Source organism: Somniosus microcephalus, chromosome 2 (genome assembly GCF_052327205.1).
Source record: "Somniosus microcephalus isolate GS21.2 chromosome 2, FLI_Smic_1.0, whole genome shotgun sequence".
Lineage (NCBI taxonomy): Eukaryota > Metazoa > Chordata > Chondrichthyes > Squaliformes > Somniosidae > Somniosus > Somniosus microcephalus.
The window spans coordinates 147847469-147871302 of record NC_140988.1 but is presented as its reverse complement, the minus strand read 5'-3'; the positions used below and the strand labels follow the sequence as shown (position 1 = coordinate 147871302).

The following is a 23834-nucleotide window of genomic DNA, read 5'->3' as shown; positions in this document are numbered from 1 at the left end:
GAGGGAGGTTGGTGGCATACCTCACGGAAGTGGGGGCTCCTCTCCAAGCGCTCAAACTTCCATGCCACTGCAGAGCCCTCGGTCAGAGCCCCACCAGAGTCCACACCCAAGTGAGATAGACGTCTCAACCCCTGCACAGCCGCAGGAGCAGCAGACTGTTGACGAACCCTCACAGGCTCGCAACCCCAGAGGACGCCCGCCAAAGGTGTCAAGACAGGAGCAGCAGGAAAGTGAGCAAGGGGCCTCCACATCTGCTGAAGCCACAGGGGAAGCACTACGTAGGAGCACACGTAAGAGGAAGATAAAGCACAAGTAGTCACAAGGGTAGTCACTTGGGTGGAATTTTGTGTTTCGTGTAAAAATGCCATCATGTCATAATTGTACATAAAAATTCTGATCGCAAATGTTGCAGTTGTGGCATCTGTCATTTCGCTATTGGGACTTCCACATTGAGGCCTTAGGAATATTTGCAAATGTCAGTATGGTGGTCAGAGTGCTAGGAATCCTCTGGTTCTTGGCCATTGTCAATGCTCTGGTAAGAAGCTGCGAGGCAAAAGTGTTTGATTGACAAGGTGAAGCAAATCTGGCCAAGATGAGTGCGTTCCTTGCATCCCGGACAGCTATGTTCTCGCGTACTGTTGCCGCTGGTTGATGGGCCTCTGCAGGATGCTCGTTCTCGCCCTCCTCCTCCTCCTCCTCATCTGAGGAGGGTATGTGAGGAGCCACTTGGTCCTCAGGAATCTGCAAGTCACGACGCTGTGCCATGTTGTGAAATGCACAGCAAACCACGACGATTCTGGAGACCCTGGCTGCTGAGTACTGCAGGGCTCCACCTGATCTATCCAGGCATCTGAAGCACATCTTCAGCAAACCGATGGTTTGCTCGATTATGGCTCTGGTGGAAATGTGGCTCGAGTTATAGCGCTCCTCGGCTTCATTGGATGGGCTCCTCAACGGCGTCATTAGCCACATCTTCAGGGGATAGCCCTTGTCTCCAAGTAGCCATCCGTTAAGTTGGTCTGGCGGATTGAATAGCGGAGGCACACTAGACTGGCGCAGTATGAAGGAGTCATGGCAACTGCCAGGGTACATGGCACAAACATGCAAAATTTCCTTCTTGTTATCACACACCAGCTGAACGTTAAGGGAGTGGAAGCCCTTGCTGTTGACAAAAATACCTGGGTTGCGATGGGGTGCCATAAGGGCCACATGTGTGCAGTCAACGACACCCTGCACTCTTGGAAAGCCTGCCAGATGAGCTAATCCAACTGCTCGTGCCGTGACACTTGCTCGATCCTTGGTGAAATGGATGTGATTGTGCGCGAGGGCAAAGAGGGCATTGGTTACCTGCGTGATGCAAGTATGTGCGGCTGCCTGGGAGATGCCGCTGATGTCTGCTGCTGATCCCTGGAATGAGCCTGAGGCAAAAAAGTTGAGTGCGGTGGTGACTTTGACGGCCACTGGTAATGCTTGTCCACCTGGTCCTCTGGGCAGCAGGTCTTGCTGTAGCATTGCACAGATGTCAGTCACTACCTCTCACGAAAGTCGGAGCCGCCATTGGCACTGCTGCGCAGACATGTTGAGATAGGTGACCCTGCGTCTGTAGACCCTGTTTGGGGGGTATCTCCTGTGCCGACGGGCTTCCAGGCGCTGGCCCCTTCTGGCCTGTGCTGCCTCAGGTGGGTGAGCAGCAGCCTGGCACTCCTGCTGCTGCTGCTTTGTTGCTGGTGCTGCTGTTGTTCCTGGTTCTGCTGCTGCCGCAGCTGGTGCTCGAGCTCCTCTAATGCCCAGTTGGGAAGGAACTAAATGGCCCCCATGCTTCTGGTATATGCCTCCATTCAGGAAGCGCTGAGTGAAGGTGGCGAGAGGGGTTTCCCAGGATGCCACACTGGAGATGGGTATGAGGCTCCAACCTTCCACAGGTGTGGTTAATCCTTCTAAAAGTTGCCCCAGGCCTGAGACCACTAAGTCCTGCCACCTGCAAATGATGGCTGATCAAATCTCCTCTTTAATGGTTGACCTGCAGTTAATAGTCAGCAATCCAATAGTGCTCCCACCAGGTTTCACATTCGTGTTTCCTACCAGGTGTGTTTTACATGGGAAAAGGGTTAAGTTTGCAAGGGCCTGTTAAAATAGGATTGTAGAGGCCATTTAGTCGTTATTAAGGGCCTTAAAGACCAGTCCCGCCTGTTGGATGCGGGATGGAGTCGGGACCATCAGACACGCCTGATTTAAAATTGCTCGGAGTCGGGAACCAGGCGGCGGGGGGGGGTCCCCGCCCGCCAGTTTTTGCGATTTTAACCCCCTGCATGCCTCCAAGCCCGACTCCACGGCTAAATTGAGCCCAAAGTATGCTAGGGGGGAAAAATTCAGTTGTTTGCGCCTCCCGTTAGTACCTTAAGAGGGCGCCAATTGGGGCGCAAAGCAACTAGCGCCCGGGCGCGGCGATGTTTGCGCCGCTCACAAAATTAACTAGACATTTTGCGGTGGCGCTAAACACTACCGCCACAATCTCCTGCGCCGGCAGATCGTGACGTCAGTCGAGCGCACAACGCCCCATTAGCGCCCCGGACCCGATATTGAGTGGCGCCCCCTCCCTTACCGCCTGCCGCTAGCAACGACAGGTTCAGGGGAGTGTTATGCTGTCAGAAAGGGACTAGGGGAGCCCTATTTAAAGGCGACCGCTTCCTGCCTTTTTTTGTCGGTGACATTTTTGCACCACGCATTCTGAGAGAGAGAGAGAGAGAGACTTCTGGAGAGATTCAACACTGTGTGAAGGAGTTTTCAATACTGAGCAGCACTTTGCAGGTTTATTTTGATTTGCCCTTCCTTGCTTCGCCAGCGCTCTGAGGTAGTGCCTCGCTCCTCGGCCTTTGCGCCTTAAGACAGGTGTGAAGCGCCTGATTTAGCGCTCCAATCACCTCCAGGGGCGATAAAAGCCAAGTTTGCTGTCGGAGGCGATAATTAGCGCCAGGCGCTAAATTTTGCGCACGGCCGATAATGGCACCCCAAACGGGGCGATACTGAATTTTTCCCCCTAGGTATTTTAATTATGCTGCGTTTTTAAGCTTGGGGCAAAATCTGTAATCTGACCCAAATGGCCACCTGTCTCATATTTCACATGCTGTCGGGTAATTTTATCTTTTTCCGATAGTGTGAAATGGGCGATATCAGATCGACCGTCCGTTATACACCTCCCAATTTATCCATTCCATTGACTTCAATGAAAACAAAAATTGAGCCAATTTGCTATTGCTCTGTTTATGTTGCTGCCAAAAGTTTAAAATGACCCTGGCCATGCTGTTGGGAGTGTAAATGAGACCTAACTTGTCGGTAGGGTTCACATCATTGTTACGTTAGGTGTATATGCCTATATAATGCACTGATGGACTTGTGGCTAAATCCTCTCCACTTCATTCTATTGTTCTCATTTATCTCATTTTGTTTGCCATCCATTGAAGCTGCTGATCTGATTTAAAATGTTTGAATGTTGTTGTGTTTGTACCGCTATACACAACTACATAAAATAATAAAGCAGCAGAGACTGAGAGTAACTTCAAGTGATCGTTACTGGGTAACTGGAACTTCGGCACTGACTATACAAATCGATACGCGTCTGTTATATACGCTCGCAATTGAGGATGTACATCCGCAAAACAAAGTAGTCCCTTCAATGTTGTATACATTACAAATGTGCATGTGAAAAAGCAGATGCTTTGTCCAAGTGCATATAAACGATGTACTATGCACATATAAACTGTATTTAACAAAAACACATTTCTGTATGACTGTGGAGTTGCCCCGTTGCAGTAGAACTGTGGCAGCTCCATTCAATTTGCCATGCGGATTGAAATATCGATCCCTGTTATACACTGGCTCTCAGTTAACCATTAAAGGAGCTTCTGTGTTTGAAATGTTTCCTGACTAGCTCTGCAGAGGATTGTGGTAACCATTTGTCTGTGGCATTGAACTCAGTTCTTCTTTCGACCTTAAAAATGTTTCGGCTAAGTTTCTCCCCTCCTGTCTGATAAGTTGCGACGCATGCTTTGGTACAGATTCATGGTTCCAGGTAGCCTTCCAGATTCATAGAAACAAAGAAACATAGAAGATTGGAGCAGGAGTAGGCCATTCGGCCCCTCGAGCCTGCTCTGCCATTTAATGAGTACCCTGACCCTGCCTTCTCCCCATATCCCTTGATTCCTTTAGCCTTAACAAATATATCTAACTCCTTCTTGAATATATTTAATGAATTGGCCTCAACTGCCTTCTGTGGTAGAGAATTCCACAGGTTCACCACTCTCTGGGTGAAGAAATTCCTCCTCATCTCAGTCCTAAATGGCTTACCCCTTATCCTTAGACTGTGACCCCTGGTTCTGGACTCCCCGACCATCGGGAACATCCTTCCTGCATCTAGTCCTGTTAGAATTTTATAAGTTTCAATGAGATCCCCTCTCATTCTTCTAAACTCTAGTGAATATAAGCCTAATCGACCCAATCTCTCCTCATATGTCATTCCTGCCATTTAGGACTGAGATGAGGAGGAATTTCTTCACCCAGAGAGTGGTGAACCTGTGGAATTCTCTACCACAGAAGGCAGTTGAGGCCAATTCATTAAATATATTCAAGAAGGAGTTAGATATATTTCTTAAGGCTAAAGGGATATGGGGAGAAAGCAGGGACAGGGTACTGAATTTGAATGATCAGCCATGATCTCATTAAATGGTGGAACAGGCTCGAGGGGCCAAATGGCCTACTCCTGCTCCTATCGTCTATGTTTCGATTTAATAGCTGGAGTCCTAGCACCGATCCCTGCGGTACCCCACTAGTCACTGCCTGCCACTCGGAAAAAGACCCGTTTATTCCAACTCTTTGCTTCCTGTCTGCCAACCTTCTCTATCCAAGTCAGTACCTTACCCCCAATCCCATGTGCTTTAACTTTGCATGCTAATCTCTTATGTGGGACCTTATTGAAAGCCTTCTGAAGCCATTCTCATAAGTAGACATATATAATGACCATTGGCAGGCTTTTCAAATGTGTGTAGGGTGGTGGGGGACAGAAAAACGTGAGCTCAAGTCTGTCCATTTTCCAGTAAAGGTCATCGAACAGCCATCAGGAATTCTGTGCATTAATCATATGATGTCTTTCAGTTATAAACAATGAAAGAAATATTTTGTTTACATGACTCAATGAGATACCAGACTAGATTTGTCTGGATACTTATTTTTACTTACATGTGTCTTTTTCTTTCTTTGGCAGTTACATCGGAAAACCATGCACCAGTTGACTCAAAACTTGATCCGGAAGCTTGCTACCCTTAACCAATACGAAGAAGTGCTCACAAAATTAAATGCATCTGTCACAGACCGATTGACTGTGCTAAAGACCAAACCACAATCCATTCAAAGAGACATAGTGACCATCTGCAGTGATCCGTACACTTTAGCTCAGCAGCTAACACACATAGAACTGGTTAGTGTTTTATATATTACCACTGGGTTATATTTTATAGTGCATCAAAGCTTTTTTGTTTTGTTCTTTTTCTATTTTGTTATGATGGTGGAATTTCTGACTCATTCTTTATGGCACTTAAGCCTCTATTCCCTAAGCTTTGGAGGTTTATGTTTACTAAGGTTTTGTGGAGAAGTTTGTGGATCCATGATAAGGGGGCAAAAGTTATTTAATAGTGTGGTTACAGTGTATAGATGATGGCTCTTACTGTGGTGCAATTGCCTGGTATGTTGACGATTTCTGAAATAGCAAACTCAAATTTTGCCGTTTGGAGCTCAGTATCCTCCTGTTTATTCACCAGCTTCAAATATCACCATGGACTGAATTAGTTCATTAGAGATGACTCAAGAAATATATAGTAGTTGTTATAAATCTCATCATTATAAAGAAACTGCTCATGAAATAACACTAGACGGCCGGCTGGTGACGCCGTCCAAAGAGTATAAATACTCGGGCGTGGGCCCAGCTTGCCCAGGGACATTTTGTAAGACAGGAACTAGTGAAGTACAACTAGACCACCATGTTCTGAAACAAGTTGATTAAAGCCTTGCTTTATACTCAAACCAAGTGCGTAGTGAGTTTTATTACATCAATTTAATCAACTTGATATCGACTCCACGCATTGGGTGATTCGGGAACAGCCAGCTACGACTCGAACCGTAGAAGGGAACTCAGACAAGTAATCGATCCATCATGGAGAAACTACTCAGACCCGCCCGTCTTGACCTGGACCCGAATTCACTTACAGCTGCTAAGGTATGGAAACACTGGTCTCGTACCTTTAGCAACTTCCTTGAGTGTGGTGAGAATGTTCCTAATAAGTTATGAATGCTTGCCAATTATGTATCCCCTCATGTGTTTGATTATATCGAAGACTGTGTAGACTATGATGCCGCTATCCAAATACTACAGCAGCTGTATGTCAAGTCCCCAAACAAAATTTTTGCTCGGCATCTACTGGCCACAACTCGACAACAACCCAGGGAATCACTTGATGAATTCCTTCAGAAACTTCACAGGCTCATCAAGGATTGTAAACTTAAAGCTGTTACAGCTGAGCAGTACCAGGAGGAGTTAATTCATGATTCCTTTATTAATGGGATTACGTCTCCCTTCATATGTCAGCATCTGTTGGAGAATAAAACCCTCAAGTTACAGGCTGCCTATGACCAGGCATGTTCTCTGGAATTAGCAAAGAGGAATGCAGATACCTATCTTTCACCACGTGCACGGGCTGCTGCTATCATTTTCAGTGACTCCTTCGATAGGCCTCGGGCGGAAGCCCTCACGGATGACGACTCCAACCTGGCTGATGACAACCCTACCCTAGAAACCTTCACTGATGATGACCCCACCCTAGCGGCATCTTGGCAATCTGGAAGGAAGTGTTTCTTCTGTGGAGGTGCGTTCTATTATAGGAAATTTTGTCCTGCTCGTAACGCAACCTGCAGTCATTGCAGCAAGAAAGGTCACTTTTCTAAGGTATGCCAGTCAAGAGCTGCTGTTAGTAAGAAAGGCCACTTTTCTATGTTATACCAGTCGAGAGCTCCTGTTTGTTTTGCAGCTACTATCTATAAAACTGCTCCTCCCCCAAGAGCCACTACTAAGGTTACAGCTGCTATCTATGAAACTGCTCCTCCCCCAAGAACCACTACTAGGATTACAGCTGTCAAGGGTAAAACTGCCCCTCCTCCCATCACAGCTGTTTTCCCCCAGTGTCTGTCCCATGCAGCCACGAAGGTATCGGTAAATGGACACATTTTGAGCACACTAATCAACTCATGCAGCTCTGACAGCTTCATTAGGGAGCGGGCTGTCAGTAAGTTAAAACTGCGTATTTACCCCTCAGACAGGGAAATTGCAATGGCTCTGACGACACTGACCACCAATTCTTCCGGATTTTGTCTTGTCGACCTTATTCTCAATGGCCGCACTTATTTCTCCACCCGGCTTGGGGTGCTCAAAAACCTATGCAGTGATGTGCTCCTGGGACAGGATTTCCAGAAACAACACAAAAGACTCACTTTCGAGTTTGGAGGGTCAAAGCCAGAGCTTACTATTTCCAAAGTACCGTTTTGTGCGCTTTCGGCGGCTTCGCTCGACGAGCCCTCCTTGTTTGCCAATCTTTCCCCCTGATGTAAGTCCATAGTCACTAAATCATGATGTTTCAGCCAAGATGATCGATCCTTTATCGAGGCAGAATTCTCTCGCATTCTAGCTGACGGTATCATTGAGCCATGTTCATCTTCCTGGCGGGCTCAAGTCGTCATTGTTAAAATTCCTCTGAAGCAACACAAGAAGCATCTTTGCATCGATTACTCGCAAACTATTAACCAGTATACCGACCTGGATGCCTACCCACTACCACGCATCAATGACATGGTCAATAACCTTGCCAACTACAAGGTATTTTCAACTTTTGATTTAAAGAGCGCATATCATCAAGTACCGTTAAAGGACTCTGACAAAAAGTATACGGCCTTTGAGGCCAGTGGTCGGCTTTACCAGATTCGTCGCCTTCCATTTGGGGTCACCAATGGGGTGGCTGTCTTTCAACGGGCAATGGATAGCCTAGTCAAACAGGAGAACTTAACGGACACTTTTCCATATCTGGATAATATCACCATTGCTGGTCATGACCAGAAGGAGCATGATGCCAATCTCCAGAAATTTTTTGACGTTCTCCGTCGCCACAACTTAACCTTAAATGAGCCCAAATCTGTGAAATCAGTACCATCAGTCAACATCCTTGGCTGCTGGGTGGGCAACGGTGTCATCAAACCGGGTCTGGAGCGACTTCGTCCGCTTCAGGAGCTCCCTCCCCCTACGAATCTCGGCTCTCTTCATTGGGCACTCGGCATGTTTGCCTATTATGCGAAATGGATACCCCACTTCTCCGACAAGATCCAGCCCCTGCTTCACGCAAAGTCATTTCAATTGCAGGCAACGGCTATTTCAGCTTTCAACCTCCTCAAGCGACAATTGGAAAAAGCCACGCTTCGTTCCATTGATGAAAATCTTCCTTTCGTGATCTAGTGCGATGCATCGGAGGAGGCGATCTCTGCTACCTTGAATCAAGGTGGTCGACCCGTTGCATTTCTGTCCAGAACTTTGCAGGGTAGTGGGCTCCATTATCCTCCTGTCGAGAAGGAGGCTACGGCCATCATCAAAGCTGTATGTAAATGGAGTCATTTTCTTGCTCGTCGCCATTTCACACTTATAACCAATCAGCGCTCCGTGGCCTTTATGCTGGATAACCGGAAATGCACTAAGTTCAAGAATAACAAAATACAACTCTGGTGGATGGAATTGTCCGGCTTTGGATACACCATACATTATCGACCCGGCAAAGAGAATGTGGCCCCGATACCCTCACGCGGGCATTCTGCTCTTCTATGTCAACTTCGACTCTGGCAGATCTTCATACTGACTTATGCCATCCTGGCATTACCCGTATGTTGCACTTTGTGCGATCTAAAAATCTCCCATTTTCTACGGAAGATGTGAAAAGAACATGCTCCTCGTGTAGAATTTGTGCGGAATTAAAACCGCAATTCTTCCATCCATCGGATGGCTCGTTCATACACGCTATGCAGCCTATGCAGCGACTCAGTATTGACTTTAATGGGCCATTGCCTTCCTCAACGCGAAACACCTACTTACTTACTATGGTGGACAAATATTCACACTTTCCCTTTGCTTTCCCCTGTCCCAATATGCTTACTTCCACAGTGATCAAATGCCTTCATCAAGTCTTTTCCCTTTGTGGTACGGCCAATTTCATCCACACTGATCGGGGTCCCTCTTTCATGTCGAGCGAACTCAAAAGTGATCTTTCCCAACGGGGAATCGCCACAAGTAAAACGACACCGTACCATCCCATCGGTAACGGACAGGTTGAGAGATACAACGCTATCATTTGGAACGCTGTTGGTCTTGCACGAAGGTCACGCAACCTACCAGACCAGCAGTGGGAAACTATGCTCCCTGACGTGTTGCATTCCATCAGGTCTCTCCTTTCTACGTCCACCAATGTCACGCCTCACGAGCGATTCTGCAGGTTCCAGCATCGCTCCACTCATGGGACGTCCCTACCGTCATGGTTGGCAGCTCCCGGCCCCGTGCTGCTCCGAAGATTTGTCCGATCTTCTATAAACGATCCCCTCGTCGACGAGGTAGAACTCACGGACGTTAACCCCACGTACGCGCACGTGTGGTACCCTGATGGCCGGGAGTCCACCGTTTCGCTCCAGGACCTGGCTCCCTGTCCAGCCGGTCCCACCGACCCAACTGATAGAGGGATCCACGGTGATGATGCCGACACTCGGCGCTCCCTTGAAGATGACGCCTTACCTGGGACATCGAGAGATCTTCCGGCTGCCCCACCGGATCCACTCGGGGAGCCGAGCGCTCCCCGTGGGATGGCCACCCGAGGCCAGGACGCCGGTCAATCCCCGGCTATCAAACAGGATGAAGCCAGCTCTGTGCCTGTGGGGACCCGCACCCGGAATCACGATCTCCCCAGCCTCCCTCGGGTCGATCAGGGCAACACGGGCCCTGTCGATCCTCCAGTACGGACCAAGCGGCCCAGGGACCAAGACACGATCCGGAGAGACGTGCCTTCTAGCCATAAACAAAAATCTAAAAGACTGCGGCTATTCATGGTCCGCCTGATCCGTTAGGAGGAAGTCGTCGGACTTCCAAATCTTTTAGGCAGGAAAAATGTTATAAATCTCATCATTATAAAGAAACTGCTCGTGAAATAACACTGGACGGCCAGTTGGTGGCGCCGTCCAAGGAGTATAAATACTCGGGCGTGGGCCCAGCTTGCCAGGGACATTTTGTAAGACAGGAACTAGTGAAGTACAATTAGACCTCCATGTCCTGAAACAAGTTGATTAAAGCCTTGCTTTATACTCAAACCAAGTGCGTAGTGAGTTTTATTACGTCAGTAGTAATATAGCACAAGAGGTTAATAATACAACTAGGTGGAGTTAGCAATTTTGATGGGGCCATGTGAATGCTGGAGGCGTAACCTCAGGAGTTTCATTAGCTTCTGAGTGAGCAGTGGAGGAAAATCAGATAGGGGGATGTTCAGCTCAGGACCTGCCACCTACACCCATTCTAAATCAGGTGGGCCGAGATCACCAGATTACCACCTAGATGGTGAAGACAAAATTCCACCCCATGGGATTGGTTGAGGGACGAATGCTGCCAGGACATCAGGAGAACTCCCCTGCTCATCTTTGAATAGTGCCATGGGCTTTTTTTGTCCTGCTTAACAGGTAGATTCTTGGTTTAATGTCTCATCTGAAAGACAACACCTCTGACAATGTAGCACTCCCTCAGCACAGTACAGAAATGTCTGCCTAATTTACGTGCTCAAATCCTAGAACGCACAAGCCTCTGAATCAGAAGAGAAAGTGCTTCCACTAAACCAAGCTGACACTTGTGTGAAGTGCTGTGATCTATCTAATCTGGTGATTTTATTTTCTTAATAAACACAAATTAGTTTTAATCTGAGCTATCGGTCTGCCGTTGTGGTATTTGCCATTAATCAGGGAGATCAGGCCTATATAGTTGTATCCTGTACTATGTCCAGTTCCCCAACTGTAACAGGGTTCATTGCTTACCTGGAGACACATTATCCTAGATCTTTTTGTGTACAAGGTTAAATTTCGGTTTGTAAAAAGTGTGTGCTTACGCACGGAAGCTGATCCTTGTATTGAGTACAAACAAAAAATAATGCAGAGAGCTCAAATCGTAAATTGGGTAACACTACATTTTTACCCCAGGCAAAATCAGTTCCAGCAGTTACTTCCTCCTGAGTGTGGTGCTGAATACAGTAGCAATAGTAGAATTGAACTGGTTAATTTATCCATGTTTATATACACCTTGGCACTCTGTAGCACTCTCTACCGATTGGCAGAGATGACACTCACTGGCAGCTGACAACTTTTAGAAAGTTTAGTTCTGACCATCTAATGGTTAGGAAATGGCTTTGGAAATGACATGTCAGATGGTGGCTGGATTCACTCCAACAACTTGTCCTTCATCCAGCACAGAAACCATTACTAGGTATGAATTAAAAATTAATTATTAATTTCAAAAATTAATAAGCAGCCGCTGCACGCAACTATTAATCAAGTGCAGGCTGTTATTGGTGCTCTGTTAGACATACCAACCTGATGAGTGTCCAGCATTTCTTGGGATACTCAATCTGATATGGATGTCTGAATAAATCCATTTAATTCTCCCTGCGATGTCCTACATGGACCAAAGGTAAAGCAAGTCATGAATAAAAAGAACATAACCTCCGACAGTGCTGAGCAAGAGCTTGTGATATAGGTTATAGTGTTCCTAGATTACAGTCAAGCTTTCTTTGTAGACACCAAGGTCTTGCAACTACACTAACACGAGAATGCTTAAGATTTCTTATGGAACTGCTTTGTCTGCTATTTTCCTGGAGCCATTTGCTTTAAATTACCTGGCAAAGAACTTTTATATAACTTCCAGTTCTCCCTAATACTTTCTCCCAACTGAGGACCTCAGGTATCCTGTTCTTTGCCATTTTTCCTTATCACCTTCTTGTGTCTGCCTTGCCTCAGTGGTAGCACTCTCGCCTCTGTGTCAGAAAGTTGTGGGTTCAAGATCCACTCCACTGACTTGAGCATATAATCCAGTGACATTCAGTACAGTACTGAGGGAGTGCTGAACTATCGGAGGTGTTGTCTTTCAGATAAAACTTTAAACCACCTGCCCTTTCAAATGCACATAAAATATCCTATAGTACTGTTTGAAGAAGAGCAGGGGAGTTTTTCCTGGTGTTCTGGCCAATATTTATCCCTCAACCAACATCACTAAAACAGATTATCTGCACGTTATCTCATTGCTGTTTGTAGGACCTTGCTGTGTGCAATTTGGATGTCATGTTTCCCTACATTACAACAGTGACTATGCTGTATAAAAACAAGTACTTTCGTTCTTATCTTTCTTACCCTTGAGCACACTCATCTCATTCATGAAACCTACCACTTTCTCCCTTCATCTCACCCATCTCTCTTGGCTTTAATGTTTTCTCTTGCTCTGTCTTCCTCCTTGTTGGTTTCATGATAGCTCAGAAATTGCAAAACTCCAATCCCAGCATGGAATTTTGCTTGACTGGAGTGCAGATTGGAGAATTGAGTATCGAAGTCCATGCACCATTAAAAGCAATGACTTAAAAATCATAAGCATCATAAATTGGTTGAGCTTACATCAGCATCTGATTCTCCAACATGCACACTGGTCAAATGTGTCTCCACATCAGGAACAGTCTCACAATTTCGGGTAATAGGTCCAATTGAATTGTTAAGATACATTTCAAAACTTGGACCTGGTAAATTCAGCATTAACATCTCGCAAGCCTGGCATGACTTATGAAGCCACCTTTCCTATTATACAGAGAACATTTAATCTTCTTTCCTGTATTATGAGCAACCTTCGGTTGGTTGCATTATACAGAGACAGCTGATAAAAATTACACGGGGAAAGAGATACTGAGGATGGAATTGAACTGCTTTTAGCATTATACTTTGTGAAGACAGTGGGAAATGTTTATTATTTAAAGTATTTTAATTGTTCCTTCTACAGTTGTTTACTGATTAAAATTAAATGTTTCTGATTGTGAATAGTCTTATTTTTGACCCAAAAAAGCACATTCTTGCACACAATTGATTTCACCCAATGTTTTGACCCAAATTCAGGAAAAAATAAAACCTGAAAATGAGAAAGCCTTTGGAAGCATGGTGTATAAAATATGAACACGTTAATAAATTAAGTTCAGCTTGTCACTGATACTTTGTTTATTTCTGTAGGAACGACTCAGTCATATCGGACCTGAGGAATTTGTCCAAGCCTTTGCACACAAAGACCCCTTAGAGAACAAGGTACAGTTTTTCTTCTTCTTCCCCTTCACTTTCCTCTAACCCCCCTTCTCCCAATCTCACCCCCTGCCGCATTTTCACTATCCCCTCTGATCTTCCCCTCTCTGACCCTGAATGATCAGTCCTCAGCAAAGGCCTGCGCTTCATCCCCTTACGCCCCCACCTCAATGGCCCAGAAATTCGGGTCCCAACGCGTGAGTATGCACTGGGTACTCATGCGTAGGCCCAACGAAAGTGCCGGTTTCGTGCATGCACTGCGCATGCGTGGGAAACCGGCACTTCCGTTTCCCTGAAAGAAGGGGTTCAGTGGTCGAACGCGTGCGCCGGAGAGGCAGCGCGTGCGCATTGAACTTACTTTTTTTTGCAGGTTTCTCCGGGAGGGTAAGTCTCCAGCAGTTACATTTTTTAAAAGCAGTCGCAAGGCCTGCTTTTAACAAGGTAAGTGGTGAATTAATTAAAATTGAAACATTTTTTCCACAGGTTTATTATTTTTAAATACTTTAGAGAAAGGTAAGTTTATTTTTAGCCCCGTTAGAAAATGTAATTAATTTTTTCAAAATTTTAAATTATTGTTTAAAATAGTTATTTCATGTAATTTATAGTTATTTTAAAAATGTGATTTAAAAAAAAAAATTATTTGAAGTTTTAGTGATGTTTTGGGGCTTATAGTATTGATAGGTTTGACAGCTCTTCCTGTCATCAAACTTATGAATGAAGCATTCCCTGCTACCATTGGCTCTCCATGGCCCATGTGATCCCAGGGGATGCATCGAACTAACTGCGCCCCTGGGATATGCAAGCACTGCACGCCGGCAGTTGAAGGAGGCCCAGGATTGGAATCCCACGCAGGCCCACAGCACAACGGCCGGAGCGCTAGGTAAGTGCAGGTCGGGGGCTTGCACCCGCGGGAAGCCCCCGACCCGAATTTCTGGGCCAATGAATTTCGAGCTCGGCACAATGTTGAGCTCTTTTTCCGCTGCCTTCGTCTCCGTGCCCACTTCTATGGCCAGGAGTCTTCCCCCCGCACGGCTGACCCTTTCTCCCGCTTTCAGAATTCTCGTTCTGCCTGGACCCCTCCCTCTGGCCTCTTACCCTCTCTAGATCTTTTCATTGCCAATTGCCGCTGCGACATCGGCCGTCTCCATTTCTCTGCTCCCCTCACTCCCTCCAACCTACCTCCCTCTGAACTTGCAGCAATCCATTCTCTCAGATCCAACCCCGACATTGTCATTAAACCTGCTGACAAGGGTGGTGCTGTTGCTGTTTGGCGATCCGACCTCTAGCAGAAGTTGAACGCCAACTCTCCGACACCTCCTCCTATCTCCACCTGGACCATGACCCCACTACCGAACATCAAACCACCGTTTCCAAGACTGTCACTGACCTCATCTCCTCTGGAGATCTTCCCCCCGCGGCCACCAACCTCATAGTTCCCCAACCCCGCACAGCCCGCTTCTACCTCCTTCCCAAGATCCACAAACAGGACTGCCCTGGTAGACCCATCGTTTCAGCCTGTTCTTGCCCCACGGAACTTATCTCTTCCTATCTCAACTCTATCTTTTCTCCCCTTGTCCAGTCTCTTCCCACCCACATCCGTGACTCTGCGGACGCCCTCCGCCACTTTAACAGTTTCCAGTTTCCTGGCCCCAACCGCCTCCTTTTCACCATGGACGTACAATCCCTCTGCACCTCCATCCCCCACCAGGATGGCCTGAGGGCGCTCCGCTTCTTCCTTGAACAGAGGCCCAACCAGTCCCCATCCACCACCACCCTCCTCCGCCTGGCTGAACTTGTTCTCACATTGAACAACTTCTCCTTTGACTCCACTCATTTCCTCCAAATCAAAGGTGTTGCTATGGGTACCCACATGGGTCCTAGCTATGCCTGCCTTTTCGTGGGATATGTGGAACACTCTTTGTTCCAGTCCTACTCCGGTCCCCTCCCTCACCTCTTTTTCCGTTACTTTGGTGACTGTATCGGTGCCGTTTCCTGCTCTCGCCCTGAACTAGACAATTTCATTCACGTTGCCTCCAATTTCCACCCTTCCCTCACCTTCACATGGTCCATCTCCGACTCTTCCCTTCCCTTCCTCGACTTCTCCGTCTCCATCTCTGGGGATAGGTTATTGACCAACATTCACTACAAGCCCACTGACTCCCACAGCTACCTGGACTACACTTCCTCCCACCCCGCCTCCTGTATGAACTCTATTCCATTCTCCCAGTTTCTCCATCTCCGCCGTATCTGCTCTGACGATGCCATCTTCCACACCAGTGCTTCCGACATGTCTTCCTTTTTCCACAACCGAGGATTCCCCTCTACTGTGATTGACACGGCCCTCGACCGTGTCCGTTCTCTCTCCCGCACTCCTGCCCTCACCCCTGCCCCTCCCTCCCAGAACCACGATAGGGTTCCCCTTGTCCTCACCTTTCACCCCACCAGCCTCCACATTCAGCGGATTATCCTCCGCCATTTCCGCCATCTCCAACGTGATCCCACCACCAAACGCATCTTCACCTCCCCTCCCCTTTCAGCATTCCATAGGGACCGCTCCCTCCGAGACACCCTAGTCCACTCCTCTATCACCCCCAGCACCCCTTCCCCTTCGCCTGGCACCTTCCCGTGCAAGCGCAGGAGATGCAACACCTGCCCTTATACCTCCCCCCTTCCCACTGTCCAGGGCCCCAAACACCCCTTCCAGGTGAAACAGTGATTTACTTGTACTTCTTGCAATCTAGTATACTGTATTCGCTGCTCACGATGTGTTCTCCTCTACTTTGGGGAGACCAAACGCAGATTGGTTGACCGCTTTGCGGAACACCTCCGTTCAGTCTATTAGGGTGACCCTGAGCTTCCGGTCACCTGTCATTTTAATTCACCGCCCCATTCCCACTCAGACCTCACCGTACTCGGGCTCTTGCATTGTTCCACGGAAACCCAGCGTAAGCTCGAGGAACAGCACCTCATCTTCCGATTAGGCACTTTACAGCCTTACGGACTCGATATCGAGTTCAACAATTTCAGATCATAACCTCGGCCCCCATTACATTTTTACATATATTTTTTATCCACACCTTTGTTTTGTGCCCCTCCCCCCTTTTTTCTCTCCCACATGGCAGCTGTCTCTCATTCTGCCAGCGCATTTCACACCTAATCTAGAGCCGTCTTTTGTCTCTCCACTAGTCCTATCACCATCTCGTCTCGTTTTGAACACCTCTTAATGTCTCTTCACTTCTCTTTTGATCCCATTTCCCAGCCCCTAAAACTGGCCTTTTTATCTGTTTCATTTCCTGTGTTTTTTTAGTGCTGACGAAGGGTTTCGAACTGAAATGAAGGGGTCGATTTTAACTCGGGTGCGGGGAATTGGTGGGTTCCCCGAATTCAGTGATTCCCACACGATTCTAAATGGGTCTGTGAGATTGATGCAATTTTAGCTCAATTGGCCAATTGATTTCCAGCATTTGGGAAGCCTTGGCAATTGAGTATTTCCAGTCAGAAAGTCGCAGAATATGATGTCATCATTGCTGCTGCTTTTAAGGTCCACAGCAAGCCTTGCTTCCTTTGCAGGCTCCCAAACTTCACCATTAAGATGGCACAGGAGCCTGCAGGAGCAACGGCCAGCGGGAGGGCCAGATCTGCCCCCAAATTTGATGAGGCTTCACTCCAGGCATTACTGGATGGTGCTAGCGCCCACAGGGAGGTCCTGTTCCCTTCTTCAGGGAGGAAGAGGCCTCCCAGTCAGACCAAGGCTGTGTGACCACAGGTGGCAGATCAAGTCAACTCCTTGGGGCTCACACGAAGAACGTGGTTGCAGTGCAGGAAAAGATTCCATGACCTTCTTCGCACTGGAAAAGTAAGTACTGTATGAAGTTTGCATCACCCTCAATCTGATCCCCATTGCCTTTCCTCACCAGCACTCAGCTTTAGCAATCTCTTCCTGCACATCCCACTAGACACTCACATCCATGCACCCTTACCCATTCCCTCTCTCTCTATGCTCACATTCACAGAACTATTGCACCATGCAGCCCTCACACTCCCTCTCACTCTGATGATTTGAACACAACTGACTACACACAGGGAGGGCCCTTGGTCTTGCAACCTCACTCCATCTTTGTCTCCTTCTAAGTATCTGTGCTATGCAATCTCTGCACTCACTCCTTCATTCTCCCTCAACCTCCACTTGTCTCCCTCATTGCAGGAAAAGAGAGCTCACAACAGGAGAGAGCGAGCCAGGACAGGAGGAGGGCCGCCCTCAGTAGCCCAGCTCACCCCCTGGGAGGAAGACGTCCTGGAGATTGCCGGGGCTGACTGAGATGCGGAAGTTGGGGAAGGACAGACAGGAGCATCCCCGCAAGCTGGTGACAGAATAGTTTTCCCTCTCATTGGCATTGCATGAGTCACTGATAATGATTCTGAAGCTACATCATATGGACTTATGATCATCTGCAAAATGCAATGTGCATGTAACCTTGGCATCACATCTCTAACTTTTTCCTTGACTCCCCCACAGGACCATCGAGAGCCCCCGTCCCCAGTGTGCAGGAGGAAGAGCCTGAGATGCCAGACTCTTCAGAGAAATCTGCAACATCTGAGGGCGCAGCATCAGCAGAAATAAGCGCACCCAGCACCAGTGCAGACACTCACACCTCGGTGGGACCTTCGGGACATAGAGTAGAGTTGTCACCTGGTGTATCACAGCTCACAAGTGAGCATCAGCAGATTGTGGAGACAGGGACAGCAGTGGAGAGTCCTCGTCGGAGGGCGCAGGTCTCTGCCAGTTCGGCTCAGCTGCATGTCGACCCTCTGCCTCTGGGTCCATCCGTAAGATCAGAGGTGATGGAACTCCATGCACAGATGCAGGACTCTCTGGCGGGTTTTGTCTCCAGGGTCGCTGTGAGTGTGGAGTGAATGGAGGAGTCCATAGCGAACATGAGCAGAGCCTTTGTGGAGTCAGTGGCGCATGAACGCATCAACACGGAAAGGATGGCTGCCTACGTGGAAATGATTGCTGCCTCCATGGTAAGGCTGGCTACGGTAGAGGAGAGGAAGGCTACAGCCATGGAGGAGGTTAGTTGCCAGGGTATGGAAAACATGGTGAGTGTTCAGAATAGAATGACATCTCTTGAGGAGCAATGGGCATCTATTGAAGAGAGAAACCAGACCTTTATGGAAGTTCTTCTGAGTAGGACTGCCATTGCAGGTACCGGTCCCCATGGCCCCCCTGATGTGCAGCAAGCTGCTCTCAAGCCACTTGCAGGCACTGAGGGGGACCTGACCCATGAGAGGGAGGTTGGTGGCAGACCTCAAGGAAGTGGGGGCTCCTCTCCAAGCGCTCACACCTCCATGCCACTGCAGAGCCCTCGGTCAGAGCCCCGCCGGACTCCACACCCAACGGCGATAGACGTCTCAACTCCTGCACAGCCGCAGGAGTAGCAGACTGCTGGCGAGCCCTCACATGCTCGCCACCCCAGAGGACGCCCGCCAAAGGTGTCGAGACAGGAGCAGCAGGAAAGTGAGCAAGGGGCCTCCACATCTGCTGAAGTCGCAGGGGAACCACTACATAGGAGCACGCGTAAGAGGAAAATAAAGCACAAATAGTCACAAGGGTAGTCACTTGGGTGAAATGCTGTGTATTTTGTACAAATGCCATCAGTTGTTTGTTTTTCATAAAAATTCTGATGGCAACTGCTGCAGTTCTGGCGTGTCTCATTTCACAAATGTGGCTTTCACATTGAGGGCTTAGGATTACTTGCAGTTGTCAGGATGCTGGTCAAATAGCTCGGAATCCGTAGGGTTTGGCCATTGACGATGCTCAGGTGAGAAGCTGCGAGGCAAAAGAGTTTGATTTACTAGGCTAAGCAAATCTGGCCAGGATGAGTGCGTTCCTTGCATCCCAGGCAGCAATGTTCTCGCGTAATGCTGCCGCTGGTTGATGGGCCTCTGCAGGATGCTCGCTCTCGCCCTCCTCCTCCTCATCATCATCATCATCATCATCATCTGAGGAGGGTATGTGAGGAGCCACTTGGTCCTCAGGAATCTGCAAGCCACAACGCTGTGCCATGTTGTGGAGTGCACAGCAAATCACGATGATTCTGGAGACCCTGGCTGCTGAGTACTGTAGGGCTCAACCTGATCTATCCAGGCATCTGAAGCGCATCTTCAGCAAGCCGATGGTTTGCTTGATTACGGATCTAATGGAAATGTGGCTGGAGTTGTAGCGCTCCTCAGCTTCGTTGGCTGGCCTCCTCAACGGCATCATTAGCCAAGTCCTCAGGGGATAGCCCTTGTCTCCAAGCAGCCATCCGTGAAGTTGGTCTGGCGGACTGAATAGCGGAGGCACACTAGACTGGCGCAGTATGAAGGAGTATGCCAGGGTACTTGGCACAAACATGCAAAATCTCTTTCTTGTGGTCACACACCAGCTGAACGTTAAGGGAGTGGAAGCCCTTGCGGTTGACAAAAATACCTGGATTGCGATGGGGTGCCCTAAGGGCCACATGTGTGCAGTCAATGATGCCCTGCACCCTTGGAAAGTCTGCCAGATGACCTAATCCAACCGCTTGCGCCGTCACATTTGCTCGATCCTTGGTGAAATGGATGTGTCTGTGCGCGAGGGCAAAGAGGGCATCGGTTACCTGCATGATGCAAGTGTGTGTGGCCGCCTGGGAGATGCCGCTGATGTCTGCTGCTGATCCCTGGAATGAGCCTGAGGCAAAAAAGTTGAGTGCGGTGGTGACTTTGATGGCCACTGGTAAGGAGTGTCCATCTGGTCCTCTGGGCAGCAGGTCTTGCTGTATCATTGTGCAGATGTCAGTCACTACCTGTCGTGAAAGTCAGAGCCGCCTTTGGCACTGCTGCTCAGTCATGTTAAGGTAGCTGACCCTGTGTCTGTAGATCCTGTTTGGGGGGTATCTCCTGCACCGACGGGCTTCCATGCGCTGGCCCCTTCTGGCCTGTGCTGCCTCAGGTAGGTGAGCAGCAGCCTGTCGCTCCTGCTCCTGCTGCTGTTGCTGCTACTGTTGCTGGTGCTGCTGTTGTTCCTCGTTCTGCTGCTGCCGCGCCTGGTGTTGGAGGTCCTCTTAATGCCAAGAAGGGAAGGAAAAAAAGGCCTCCCATGCTTCTGGTAGATGCCTCAGTTAAGGAAGCGCTGAGTGAGTGTGACGAGAGGGGTCTCGCAGGAGGTCACATTGGAGAAGTGTGTGAGGCTCCAACCTTCCACAGGTGTGGTTAGTCCTGCTAAATGTTGCCCCAGGCCTGAGACAACAAAGTCCTGCCACCTGCAAATGATGTCTGATCAAATATCCTCTTTAATGGTTGACCTGCAGCTGATAGTCAGCAAGCCAATAGTGTTCACGCCAGGTTTAACAGGCGTAATCCCCACCAGGCGTGTTTTACTTGGGAAAAGGGTTAAATAGGCAAGGGCCTGTTAAAATGGGATTACAAAGGCCAATTAGTGCTGTTTAAGGGCCCTAAAGACCAGTCCCGCCTGTTGCAGGCGGGAGGCGGGACTGATTTGGGTCCATCAGACACACCTAGGTTAAAATGGCGTGGAGGCGGGAACCAGGCCAGTGGGGGGGGTCCCGACCCACAGGTTTGCCGATTTTAACCCCCCACATGCCTCAAAGCCCGCCTGTCGGCTGCGTTATAATCGAGCCCGTAGACTCTATTTCTCTCTCCACGGATGTTGCTTGGCCTGCTGAGTTTTTCCAGCATTTTCTGTTGTTATTTGGGTATAGTTTAATATTGTCCTCACCGCAGTTACAAATTAATACTGTCTTCGTTGTTCTTCAGCTCAAGTGCTTACTTTCCAGCTGTACTTACAGTCGGTTTTTAATGTACCTTTTTAATCCCAACTTTTCTGCAATTTCTTTGATCCACATTCATTAACATTTCAAACAGCCAGTTCTAGCCAATCAACTTTTGATCTTATTAATTTCTGAAGGGAGGTGTTGACAAAACAAAGAAAATCCTCCCAGTACAGACAGCTCCTGTTACTACAGTCTGATTGTCCTTTAGGTCAGGAGTGTTGATCATCACTGCCGCACAAATGTCAGAGATGCAGCTGTCTGAAGCCAACTTTTAAATCACATTTACTCCGTCTATCCTAAGTTATATAAATTATGCTACTGAAATCCTCAATTTTGTCACAATGCCACAAAGAGCCTTCTAGTATATCATTAAGTTTTTTTCTCCCATTGCAAACAAAAAATGGTATTAAAGAGAAAATAAGAGTTTTATTTTATTCCTGAATAAGGTAAGAGGCAGAGAGATTACACCAGCATTTAAAAGGGAATTGATTAAGTATTTGAAAAGAAAGAATAGAAAAGGATTTGGGGAAAGAGCAGGGAAATAGGATTAGGTTAAATAGCTAACGTTAAAGACTTAGCATCAGGACAGGCCCAATGTGCCAAATAATCTCCATTGTTGCTATCTTTTCTATCATTCTGATAGATCACATCTATATGGATAATAAAAACATTGACACAAGCTCCGATAAAGACTTAGGTAAATGCAAAGCCCAGTGTGACATTCACCAAAGAGACCAGAACGGGCTGTTGTTGCTTGATCTCGGCCAGGGCAGTGGTAACAACGGATAGTTTGTCTCAGTATCCTTAAGCTATGGAGCGAAAGAAATTAACTATGATTCCTGCTCCTGCTTGTTACCCAGTGACCGTTGCTGAAGCTGCATGTGGGTAGAATATGGGTGTGGAAAAATCTGGCCTGGCTGTAGGCCTCCTGTGGATAAACAGCTTGAGACACTCACCACTGAGGCTCAAACCACAACAATGGCCACTTTGGTGAGCTGCCCAACTGTGGAGCCACACCTCAACACAAATCAGGGTTTCAGGAAACAGAGGAAGCAAAACTGGAGGGAAAAAAGAACTACACACGAGTCAATTGTGTTCTCTGTTTATTTCCTAACCATTTTATTGAGTGAATTTTACTAGCTGCACCTGAATTAGAAAAAGTAGTCATCACACTGTGCCATATTATAGTAAACAGCTGTGTTTATTTCTAATTGTGGTTAGCAGCAGAAAATTACAGATTATGCAGCCTCGGCCTGTAGATACCTTACATTATATGCAATGCCAATCCCAGGCTGTTCACTATGCTGCTCTTTTTGGCTATGATTAAAGAGAATGAGAATGATTTGGCGAGCAGTAGTACACTTAAAAATAGCATTAGCCTGGCCACTGTATAAAAAAAATTGCAGACTTAAACAGTCATACAGTCATAAGATGTGCAATTTATACAATGAGTTAAATCCAGGGTAGTAAGTGGCTCCAACATTGCCGTATGATATCAGTACTTCTATGCTGTATCTGACCAAATGAAAACACCGAAGCTACTGTCAGCCTCTTTTACAGAGGGAATGTGATATCTAGCGGACCGCACTGTTGAACTTTGCATAGCAACTAATGTTGTTGCCTTTTGCCAAGCCCAGAACTAGACAGAGTGGGATAATGGCTTCAGTTGATAAGACTTGCAGTGCACGATATTCATTCATTTTGCACATTTTTGGAGTCACCATTCAAAATCCAAACCCTGCTGGTTGAATTGACATTACATGAATTTTGGAGGAAACTGGCCTGCTAATGGTACAAGTTATGTTTTATGCCTCGTTTATGATAGCAAGAACGGAATCAGTGGGTGGTTCAGCTTTTGCAGTAAAAACAGGCTGAAACCAAGATCTGTGGAACAGTTTCCTGCTCAACCCATTCTTTTCCAGGATCTTAAAATTATGTAAACTCCTTGTAATGTTATCTTAATAACGTAATTACGAGTCTCCCAAGCAGTTGTAGTGGAGTGCCATTTATTCAGTCCTGACTCTGTGTCTCCTAGTACAGTACCTCAAGCATGGCCAAGATGGCGTCGGATCCCGCCCCCGGATATGACGTCAGCCGTCAACCAGCTGTCAATCAAACCCCGCTGTCTTTACGACAGCTACGGTTATCCGTACATCTTCCCCCTTCAATGAAGACACAACACAGTAACAACATAACATAACATAACACATAGAACACTTGTTAACATCATATAGAAACAGTCAGTGTAACTACACCGTTGAACTAATTGCAGGTAGGTATAAAACTTACCCACAACCAGGAGTCCATTAACTGTTTACAGTCTTATCAATCCCTGTCTACAGGTCAAGTTTAACTACAGGCTTTCTGGTGCGCTGTGATCTGCGTGGCTGAACGGGTGTTTGCTGACCCACCCCAGTTGTATCCCTTAAGTTCATGTCTGTACCACACAGGTCCCTTGTCACATTATCACTACTGTGTCCTTTGTCACTTTGTGGCATTTCCCTCATCTCGTCTCTTTGTGGCATTTCCCTCATCTCGTCATCCTCTCTGTCCTCCTGAGGCTGAAAGGTCTCTGTGGTTTTCAGTAGG

General features: G+C 47.5%; 1 protein-coding gene across 2 annotated transcripts in view; it reads left to right on the top strand.

Moving 5' to 3' along the window:
* Positions 1 to 23834, top strand: part of rasgef1ba (RasGEF domain family, member 1Ba) — a 141501-nt gene that overhangs the window by 49047 nt on the left and 68620 nt on the right. For both annotated transcript variants that reach the window (XM_085963437.1, XM_085963429.1), the window contains 2 exons: positions 5258 to 5470; positions 13366 to 13437. In XM_085963437.1, the coding sequence (XP_085819563.1) occupies positions 5258 to 5470; positions 13366 to 13437 (285 nt within the window). The remainder of the gene's footprint in view (positions 1 to 5257; positions 5471 to 13365; positions 13438 to 23834) is intronic.